We start from the raw sequence: 11,532 nt of genomic DNA, 5'->3' as shown, positions 1-11,532 counted from the left end.
TTTTGGTTTGTTTGTTTGTTTTTTTCTTTTAATAGTTCTGTAAGAATGCCAACAGAAAGGTAACTGTTGCCTTTCCAGACTCCTGACTGTATGAAGGATTTGATTCTCTCTGCAGCATCATGAATATGCAACTATATCAACTCTAGCATTTTTTCAAAATTTTTTACTTCACCCCCTATAGTTCAGTATCTTCACATAGCAGGAAAAGGAAACTTAGCTTTAGAGGTGAAATGACTGTATCTAAGAGAAAACCCAAAATGTGTCATAAACATAGTACAATACGGCATATTAGTGCCATTATACAGCACTGAGGTAGAACAGCCAGGAATGTCCTTTGATTCTCACCCTCAAATTGCCTAGCCAATTAGAAACCTTTTATGTCAACAGCTACTTTGATCAAAATCATTTTCCTGCATTAAAACATAACACAATGACTTTTGGCATGTTGAAGTCTTCAAAATAAGCATCCTGCCTGTTAGAATTTTTACCCTGAGAACAGCATGTCATGAAGTTTAATAGAAGTCTATGCATTAATGGCCCATGCTGCCGGTACGTGTAAATATCTTTCTGTACATAGTTAATTAATTTTTTTGCCATATGTTTCTATGCTATTCCGATGCTGTTAGTATTTGGAAATGTTTTCTATTTCTGAGAAATATTAACTCGGGTAACAGTAATACTGTATCTACTTTGTAATCCCAGCATACAAACCTATTCCCTCTCCCCAGTGCTTATTACTGTAAACAGAATCATTCAAGGTAGGAATATTCCATGTTTACCAACAGGCAATATTTATTATTATAACTGAGAACTCTACATACAGTATTGCACAAAATGATAATGGACCAATCAGCAAAACCATGTTCCTATGCAACTGCAAATAGGACTTTAACAGAAATTTAACACATTGTGCGTTAGGTGTTTTAGTAAAGTGACAATTTAGAGCGTTATGTCACTGGAGTATGAAAGTGCAAACTTTCATTCAAGGCATATACACAAAACATGTGAAAAGGATTGCTATATGTGCCACAGGTCTAAAAAAAAAAAAAAAAAAAAAAAATCAACACCAAACTGATCCCCCCACCCCAAAACACACCAAAAGAAGTTAAATGCGTAAGTACTAGCACTCTTAGCAATCACCAGTGCTACCACATTCAAAGTTTTATCCTCTAGCAAGCAGAGAAACGCAGTCTGAAGAAATGCCCTTAGCTTGCAGTTTTACTTATTAATGCAGCTCTATCACATTAACTGCATTTTTTCGTTTGGCAAGACTGAAAGACTACAAATACACCTAGCCAGTGTATTACCAGTAACTCCTGAATTACTATATAAAGTAACTGTGTACTACAGTTGACTGTTGAGGGAAATAGTGTATTTACATCAAAAGGTGATAGAGTATACAACCAAAATTCAGGTATTTAATATTAAACTCTAGGTGGGGAAATTCTGACTTTCTGTTCTTGTGTACTACGTAAAACAGATCAAGAATTGTTTTTTCATTTTTATTCTTCCCTCTACACTTGGAAAAAGGCATAGAGGGAAGAATAAAACTGTAGCTGCAATCCTGCCTCTTCTGCACATTACTATTCCGAAGTTGACGGGCATGTGGGTGCAACTGTCTAGACTAACATAACATCTGGATTTTCAACATGCCACCTTAATGCTCTCAGTTCACTTCCATCTCAACACCTTCTTGTCCTTGACTGCAAGATCCCTGTCCCTCTTGTCCCCTGCTTTTTATTTGTACCCTTTTCACCAGCTGTTCTGACCAGTTGCCCAGGCAGACACATTATCTTCTGTTCTGCACAAGTAAGCAGCTTAGCTGCACAATGTCATCTTTGGACAATTGGGGAAACATGGAGATAAAAGGATGGGACACTAACTTCTCTCATACCAGCTTTTGGGAAGGCCTGGAGAGGCATTTACACTGCTGCCTAAGTACCAGCAAAGAAGGACTGAAAAATTTATAAGCTTGAAAAACACTGCTTTACAAAAACAAAATTCTGATTAAGAGCAAGCAAGTTTAAATTCCAAAGAAAAAACTGCCTCCTATAAACATAGTATTTTAATTACTGTCTAGATTTATTTAAAACAATTATGAAATACTACGGCTTTTGAAATTACACAACCTTTTTCTCCTGTTAACAAGTTAACTTCAAGACAAGAGTAAAATAGTTAAGTTACTATAAGCTTTGGTGAAAAACCCTAGTACCTACAGGTACAAAAAAAAGAGTTGAAGCTGTAACAAAATTAGTCACAGATGTGACTACAAAAGAAGTAGTGAGAAACGTGAGATTTCTCTCTGAAAAACAGCGTTCATAGCTTCTGGTGCACAGACAGCACATTCTGTGAACACGGGGGATCAGAATCTGGAGGCAGTTTTACCAACTTTACAATTTAAGTCAAGAAAGGTAAATGACAGAAATGTGAGAAACAAGCCCTGCGTATACCCTTCTTCAGTATTCCAGTACCTGAATATATTTCACGTTTTTGAAAATTACTTTCTAGGTACAGCAGAGACTGTGCCTTCAACAAAGAATGGAACAGAATTAAAATTGGGTTAGCCCACTCTGAAGTACTTCCACAAGCAGTGCTATGGTAGCTTACAGCTATATTAATACATGAACTTCTTTATGGACTTCCCTGGATTTATGAGAAAATAGACCACCAGAAAACCCACACATAAAAAGATGAAAACATCAGAAAACTACAAAAACAAAGCATGCATCTACATAATCATAGTGAATGCTAAAGCTGAGGACTGTGTGCCTCTGTATACAAATCTTTATAAATAAACACATAAAAATGGTTGGGTATTTTTTTCCCCCCAAATGAAAGCAGAACACATAGGCAATGTATTCTTTCAAAGAGATTTTGGGTGGGGAAGTGTAGGCAGAGTGGACAAAGAAAATGACAAAGGAAAAGAACAGTGAGATTTTATTTCCTTGGCATGTGGAAGTACAGAGATATTACTACAGCGCTTACTGTTCTTACCTTTTGGATCCCAACTCATCACAAATTACAGCATAACTACATCAGTGGTGGAATTTAACACACAATTTACATTTTCAAAATGATTTAACTTTATTTTTCTTAATCATAGCCACACTTTATGCAGCCTACGAACCTGAAGAAAATGCATTTGCTTCCAAAAGCCTTAATAGTAAGTGTTTTGGGGTGTTCAAAGTCAAAGAAGTAGTCCTGAGGTTTCAGATGTTGAAGCTTTCTCCACAGCCACATGTTCCTTTGATGTTTGGATTATTGAAGACAAATTCACTGGACAGTTTGTCTTCCACATAGTCCATTTCAGTTCCTAGAAGCGTCAGCTGTGCCTTCTTCTCAATAAACACTCTAACCCCTTGAAGACAACAAAGAAAAACATTTACATACAGCAAAATAATCATTAACTTTGAAATTCTCTTTCAACCAGTAATAAAAAAATGGAAGCCAAATATGAAGACTACCAGTATAACTTGGTTTCCCTGGGCTAGCGCAGAGCACTTTCATCACTGTTTTAACTCTACCTATAAAAGTCTAGCAACAGTCTAGAACTGTTATTTGCGTGTGCATGTAAATGTATGTATTTTTTGAGGGGGTAAAAAATCTCAGCTTCAATAATTAATTCCCATGCATTACAGTGAGTAACCCATTTCCTACTGTTCTTAAAGTCTGTGCCTCCAACAAGATACCCACAAACCTCGAAAAACCAAATGTCCCTCTCAAAATGATTATTTTTTGCTCTGTAGAGCAAAAATATTAGGTCTACATTAACTATTCATAGCACTATTAATTGAACCCTATAATAAGGCAAATGCATAAACTTTCAAAGATATCACAACCTTTAAGGATTAAGAATTAGTTGTTCATCACAGGGAACTAGAAAGAGCTACCTTTTCTAAGTATACAAAGTATCTAGCTCTCTGGAAAGTTACTGAACTTAAAAACTGCAAATCTGATACAAAGGCCCTGGTGGACTGCTTTAGCTGTTCACGAACTATGAAATAATAAAAATAAAAAAGTAAAATTGTATCAGTAAGCAGCAACAAGAACTCATTAAGTTGTACAAGAGCCCGCTGGAAAGCTGTTTCATCATAGTAGGCACTGAGACAAAACTTTACTAACACATCTCAACTCTGCGGGCAACTGAGTTGAATCTACACATTTTGGGGGTCAATTTGGACAGTAACTGAAAGTGAAGGCTAAACCTAATGAAAGAGTTTATGGACCTGATCCCTGAAGCAGTCACTTACTACCAGAAAATTTGTGCTGGGATCCAAAGCCACCAGCTCACTGAGCACAGAGCTGTATAAAAGTCAGAACCTTCGCTGGAAATAAGTCTAGAAGCAACCAAAACCAAACAGAAAGCACACAGACACACCTGAAATGCTGCCTGGCTTTGGAACTTAAAGTCTCTGACATGACTGAGGAAAACTGCTTTTATCTTCGCTAAGATTCAACCAGAAAATGCCTTCTGAAAAATGTGTTTTCAGCCCTGTAAAACTGAGGCAAGCAGAAGAGGTAACTCCAGAAGCCAGCTTGAAATCAGGTAGCACTTGCAGAATTAGGTGGCAGCCCTTATCTCACACACCCTGGTGCAATATAATATTTTGTTGAAGTTCCAACTAATTATCTGTTAAGGCGAATAAAATTTGTGAGTTGGTCACAGATATTTTGAAGAGAGCTGGAAGATGGGCTATGCCTAGCAGCATAGCCCCTATAACAGAATAATTGTGATATCCCACATATATTTCAACACCTTACTTTGAAATCAAATTAAAAGTAATACTCCTGAACATAATATAAAAGAATTCAGTAGTGCCTAAAAAAAACCCCAAATCACCACCACAAAAGGAATTTTATGAACTTTTAGAAACAGAACAGAAACCAAAACAAACACTACTATGCTTTTGTAAAAATCTGTATCTGACAAAAAGACCACTGACAAATTTTTAGAAAAACTGGAAAAATGTATAGAACTGCACTGGTTGTGACTGGGACAGAGTTAATTTTCTCCAGAATAGCTAGTATGGGGCTATGTTCTGGATTTCTACTGAAAACAGTGTTGATAACACAGGGATGTTTTAGTTACTGCTGAGCAGTGCTTACACAGAGTCAAAGCCTTTTCTGCTTTCTCACACTGTCCCACCAGTGCGTAGGCTGGGGGTGCACAAAATGTTGGTACAGGACTCAGCTGGGACAGCTAACCCCAACTGACCAAAGGGATATTCCATACCATATGAAGTCATGCTCAGCAACAAAAGCCGGGGGAAGAAGGAGGAAGGGAGGGACGTTCAGAGCAATGGTGTTTATTTTCCCAAGTAACTGTTACGCATGACGGAGCCCTGCTTTCCTGGGAATGGCTGAACACCTGCCTGCCCATGGGAAGCAGTGAATTAATTCCTTGGTTTGCTTTGCTTGCGTGCACAGCTTTTACCTTACCTATTAAAGTGTTTTTACCTCAACTCATGAGTTTTCTCACTTTTACCCTTCTGATTCTCCCCCCTACCCCACGGTGGGAGAGTGAGTGACTGAGTGGCTGTGTGGGGCTTAGTTGCCAGCTGGGGTTAAACCATGACAGGAACTCTAGCAATAGACTATCATGGGATGGTCAATGAAATTATCAGGCAGAAAGCGTAAATACCAGCATATAGAAACAATTTTTAAATTAAATTGAAATCACAGAACCCATTGTTACAAAGCAATGCAAAGGTCAAAAGCACAAAGAGGTTAAAAACAAACTAGGAATCAATGAAGAATAAGACTAATTAGAGAACATAACTGGGAACCCCCTTTGAAAATAAAATCTTTACTTTGCCAAGCCTTCGTTTAGGTATGTTGATAAAGTATTCCTTTATACATGCATTGTTCTCTATTATTCTCTAAATATCTGCTATTAGCCACCTCCAAAGACATTAATGATGGACTAGGCTATCCTCGTGGAGCAGTCTCTGATGCAAAGACTACAAAAGCTGCAGATTTTAACTAATTGATTACTTCAAAACAGAAATTGAGGTGACAACTTCCCTAACAGAACAGTAGGACCTCTTGCTGTAAGTCATTACTTCAAATAAGTTATAACCTGTGCCTTGGCAAACCTGTAATAGGTTATTCTTCCCCCCCACCACAGAAGTTTGCTCTGCTGCATCAGAAACTCACCATCTTGAACTACTTCTTCATCAGAGTCTCCTTTCGATTTTGTATATTCTAACGTGTAAGAAAGTCCATTGCATCCCCTTGTACGAACACCTACTTTCACACCTACCTACAAAAAAAAAAAACCAAAACAACAAAACCCAACAGCACATTTGTGACTTTATTAAAACCTACTCAGGAACACCAAGATAAAAAGTATGCAAAACAACAAAATGCTGACATTTATTATTCTCCACTGCCTCAAAGCAGAAGTGAATTACCTTAAGGGATTAAGAGATAACATTTTTTTCCTTTTACAAAATTGATGGTCAAGGTAAACCCAAATATCAGATGTTTGCTACTGTGGATGAAGCCCTAAAGCATGTCAAATTTTTGAAGTAATAAACCGTTGGCACTCTTGTATGTGCCTGTTCTCAGAAAGACTTCAAAGACTGATATTTTTGTGACTTCAAATTAAAGTTCACTCAGATGCTAATTCAGGTGCTATGTTAAGATTATTGACAATAATATAATTATGAAGCTGGGAGGCCAAAACAAGGGCAGTTACTAGATGTTCACAGAACCCTTGTAATGACATCATTAGAAAACTTACTTCAAACCAATGTTTTGAAAAACATACTTTGATTTCTTCATTACCTCTATTGCCAGTCTCACTTAAAAAGCAATTCTGTCATTAAATCAATTATGTTTATTTGCTTACTATTTTAATTGACCTTAAAAGCCAAGTCCGTATGTTTGTAACATTCACAGTGTCCAACAAGTCTGACAAAAAGAGCATCTGTGTAAATAAAGAACTGAGAACAGGTTTTAAAGAAACAGAAAACTATTTGTGCACAACAATCTTTCAAAAGTATCTGTACCACCTTCCACACACCAATGCTTCATAACTGAAGAGGAAAGTTATACTGTCTATCTCCATAATCAATGTTACGATCAAAATGTATCAAAAGATATTACTTGTAATCAAGTGGGTTCTCAGACAAACAGCATTTGATCTTTTCAGGCTAAATACCTGTCTCTACAGCAACTGCTACAAATAATGGGTTGGAAGACACAAACACCTTTTATAGCACCCTTTTTTTAAGCACCTTTTATGACTGACCAGCTAAGCTGTAGGCTTAGGGCTTCCTTAGGCTGGTTTAAAACATTAGACCAAAGAGTCTAGTTAGTTGCAGATGTGCAGGAAGCAAGAGAAACAATGGGCCATGTATGAAAGTTAAAAAAGAAATATTCTTCTTGAAATAATACTTACTGTAAAGAAGAAAATCTAATGCTTATTTTTGTAATAGAAAGCAAGACTTTATATGTTTTTCCCCAAGAAGAAAAGATGAAAAGCTCAATCATTTATTTGGAGAAATGCTGATTACTTCAAAAATATAGTCTGGCAAGTTTCCTAAGAATGAGATGCTTCCCAATGGTATGAATCTAACTTTATTATTCTATACTGCAGAATTCCTAGAAGCACTTCATTAATAACGTCTTAATATCAACAGTTGAAGCCCTACCAGAAGCCACCACGATTCCATACTAAAAGGCTTCATCAAAACATAGCTCAAAAAAATTTTAAAACTCAAAATTTTTTCAACTTTATCCACCTGCGAAGTAACTGTACAGTGAAGTGTCATTACAGTCAGATACTTCCTGCATTTAATTTTATAAAGAAGTGAAGCCTGATATATAAACAAGCTTATGAATTCCCCTCCAAAAAAGATGCCAACATCTGTAATAAACACCTCAGTGTTTATTTCAAACTTCTAAGTTAGCCAGAAATGCTTTGTGATCATAAGCTGTGCTAATACCTTAGCACATTCTACAAGTTGGCCCTGTTTATACTTACATGCTCGGGTTTATCTTTAAGAAGCTGTTTTATCTTCTGAACAGCTGATGGGGTCTGAAAAACAAAAACATATACATCAATTTGAAACATTTTTTTTGGTTTATTTGCAGTGAGTGCTTGCACATATTGAAGGGTGCAACATACTTAGTGGTATTATAAATAATTTCTATCCCAACTCTGTGCATTCAAATTTTCTCACTTTACTTTTGTCTCTTATCTGCGAAGTCCACCTTCAGCATCACCCACTCATCAGTATTGACTAGCCTGTGTTTTATTTGAAGCTGATCTGAAGATACACACTCTGCTGTAAAACAGATGATTGCTGAATCTAATCCATGCAGAACACAATCCCTCTTCATTCCCCTCTTCACCCCCATTGCCCACAAACAGACAGATCAAGAACTTCGGTCCTTAATATCAGGGTGTTTGTTTTTTTCCCCCCCACAAAATCACTACCACAATTCAATAAAGTAGTTCTGCTCTTATGAAACTTTTGTCACGTACACATTACAGCCAAAAATCAATTAGGCACAGAAAAGTTTATGGCCTACTACTCGTTTCCCACTAACCTAGAGGGAAGCTCTGACTTTACAGCAGATGAATTCACTGTTCATGCGGATCAAGTTGTCGCAGAAATGCAAGAACAAAACACAAACATTAAAGTCTCCATTACACACTTACAAGTTTCTAAGACACCGAGAAAAGGAAAAGCATTAGTAACATTAAGTTCCTACCATGAGCAGATTTAAACACACAAAGCAAACTACAATTAGATTTACAGTAGAAAATCTTTTCCAATTACCGCAGTTAATCTTCATTTGTTACAGAATCACTACTGAGCAGGAATTACCTGCTCTGACCAATGACTGAACTATATGAGCTTAATCTGCCCCTGTTCCTGCAGGGAACTGACTGTACTTTCCTCTGCAGTAATCCCTCTCAACAGTACAGCCTCCGCAACACTGCCGCTAGCAGCAAACGCACTACCCCGATTAACCAAAGGACACAAACCCTCCTTGAAAACAACCTACTCGTCAGCTTCTGTAGATAATCCATTTCCTCTTTTTTTTTTTTTTTTTTTTTTTTTTAGAAAGAAACACACTTCCCCGGGTGACCGTGCAAAAAGCCCCTTCCCCCCGTACGAAGGGACCGCACTGATGTTCCCCCCTTCTCCCGCCATCCTGCCCTCTGCAAAGCCTGCAGCGGGCCGCGGGGCCTTCTCTCCGCCGGGATTAGCGAGGAGCACCAGCTCCCCCCACAGTAACCTCACAGGGGCGAAGACACCCCTCCCGGTCACCCTCTCCTACCGGAGAAACGCCCAGCCGCAGCGCGCGGCTGGCAACCGCCGAGGGCTAACGGCAGCCGGCCCTCAGCCACCACACCGCCCCGCCCGACTCCCACCCCCGCCGCGGCGGCCCGCCCGCTGCCCGCTGGGGCGGGGAGGGGGAGGAAGGGGAGGGCAGGGCCGCTGACTGCGCAGACAGGCCGGGCGGCCCATCCTCCTCCTGCCCCGCTGTCACCGGCGCCTCAGGGGCGGCAGCGCACCACCTGCCGCGGGGCCCGGCAGCCCCGACCGGCCGGGCCCGTGGCGCAGTTCTCGCAGCCGTGCTGCGGCAGGGCGGGCGGGCCGAGCGCTCCCCGCCCGCGGCGACGGCACTCACCAGGGTGAGGGCAGCGCGCGTAGCCTGGATCTTCCGCTTGCTGACGGCACGCACCGTGGCCCTCACCACCGACGAGGCCATCACCCCCCACCGCCCCGTCCTCTGCCCTCTGCCATGGGCACTGCCGACGTCACGCCGTGACGGCACGGCGCGCTTCCGGCGCCCGCTTCTATTGGCCATCGGGCTGTGATCGGCAGGCAGCGGAGGGCCCGCCCCCTTGCCCCCCCTGCCCTCCAGCGGTCGCCGCCGCGGGCGGCGGCGGGGGGGCAGCGGCCTGAGCAGGGCTGTGCCGGCGGGGCCTCGCAGGCCCGGCGGGCTGTTCGCAGAGATAAGCGGCAGCCTTGGACAGAGCAGCCGCAGCGGGAGGCCCTGCCCCGGGGAGGCGGCAGGGAAGCAGCCGTCTGTGGGAGCGGGGAGGCCCCACGAGTACGCGGCCCCGCTCTGCGAGGGAAACAGGCCCAGAACGCGAATGTTTATTGACGGTCGCGCAGACAGGCGTTTTGAAACGGCCCAGGATAGGGCTATTTAATGGGAAGCTTCGGCCCCGCAGGGGAAACCCGCGTGGGGGGTGGGTGATGCGGCCGGGACGGGTGCCGGAGCCGGAGCCGGTGGCCGGTGGGGTCTGTCACGGGTACCGCTGCCGCCCGCGGCCGCTGGGCACCAGCCGCCTCCCCTGCCCGCTCGGAGAGCCTGTCCTCCCGCTAGGGGTCCGGCCGGGGCTATGCGGCAGTCGGGGCACAACTGCTCTTCTGGAGGCCCACCTGGTGCGCGGTGGTGGTGGGCAGGCGGCTTGGAAGCTGCTGGGAGGACTGCAGCGGCATTGCCGAACGGCTGTCGGGGCAGCTATGAGTGCTGCTGAGAAACCCCGACAGCCCTGGCACCGGGAAGACTTAATCCCATTACTTTAAATCAAAGGATGGCTATGCCAGAAGAAAACAAGGGCCCGTTTTTCATTTCCTCTCGACAGCATTCTTAAATATGCTAGACGATACTTTAAACCTGTTTTCACCTGTATTTACAAAGTCCAAGCACAAGCAGCATGTCTGGATCTCATCACCACATCTACTTCGGGTACCTGATTCTGGGCTTAGTCATCATTTTGACAAGCTTGATAGAAAATGTGCAGATGTTTTTCTTTTTTATATATGTAATTATGCCACTACTCTTTAATGAGGCACAGCACTTCTACCTCAAATAGAAAGATAGCAAGTGTATAAAAATAGTTGTATTTTCTTTAGTTACACAAAACGTGTCTTTCACACACAATTTGTGCAACGTGAGCACACATCCTCAACTAAAACACACCTGCTTTGGGGGGGGGGCTTAAATGTACTATCAGCCAGAAGCTTAAGTCAGTAATGTGTATGGTTGGAGGGGGGAAGCTTCTGTAAGGGTGCAACTAATACTGTCTTCATTATTCACTGTCTACCATGCAGGCGTGAAGAGCTTCACCTTCTTGTACTTCCTTAGGATGCTTCCAATCACCACTCTTTAGTCACCTCTCTGCTGAATGAACCTCAGCATGAAAGACTGAGCATGGGCTAGAACAGCACCCTTTTTGTAAGCTGCTTTTCACCTTCAGAACATCACCAAAAGAAGATAAAACCAAAAGTCAGTATTAACATCTAAACAGTTCAAGTGAATAACAACAAACCTTATTGATAACTTTATCAGTATAGGAAAACAATATTTTCTTCACTAGCAAGTTGCCATTGTAAGCAGCTATTTGAGGCCCCAAAAAGTTACTAGCGATGACCTTTTTCGATGTGGCTTCTGCAGTTCTTATAGAAATGTGATGAGGTTTATAAAATAAATTATTGTGTATTAAATACTGTGGGAAAGTAACGGAAGATTGGTGAGGAGGACTGTAAACACACTCAA

General features: G+C 41.7%; 1 protein-coding gene across 1 annotated transcript; it reads right to left on the bottom strand.

The window, feature by feature from the left end:
* Positions 1–1,569: 1,569 nt before the first annotated feature.
* ISCA1 (iron-sulfur cluster assembly 1) lies at positions 1,570–9,781 on the bottom strand. The gene is made up of 4 exons (XM_082497736.1): positions 9,652–9,781; positions 7,991–8,044; positions 6,157–6,262; positions 1,570–3,358 (listed from the first exon to the last, which is right to left on the bottom strand). The coding sequence occupies exons 1-4, from the start codon at positions 9,730–9,732 to the stop codon at positions 3,210–3,212; spliced, it is 390 nt and encodes a 129-aa protein (XP_082353862.1). The 5' UTR covers positions 9,733–9,781; the 3' UTR covers positions 1,570–3,209.
* Positions 9,782–11,532: the final 1,751 nt, after the last annotated feature.

This window comes from Vanellus vanellus (genome assembly GCF_965231255.1).
Source record: "Vanellus vanellus genome assembly, chromosome: Z".
NCBI lineage: Eukaryota > Metazoa > Chordata > Aves > Charadriiformes > Charadriidae > Vanellus > Vanellus vanellus.
Note: the sequence above shows the minus strand (reverse complement) of the source record. Positions and strands in the feature narration are given on the sequence as shown.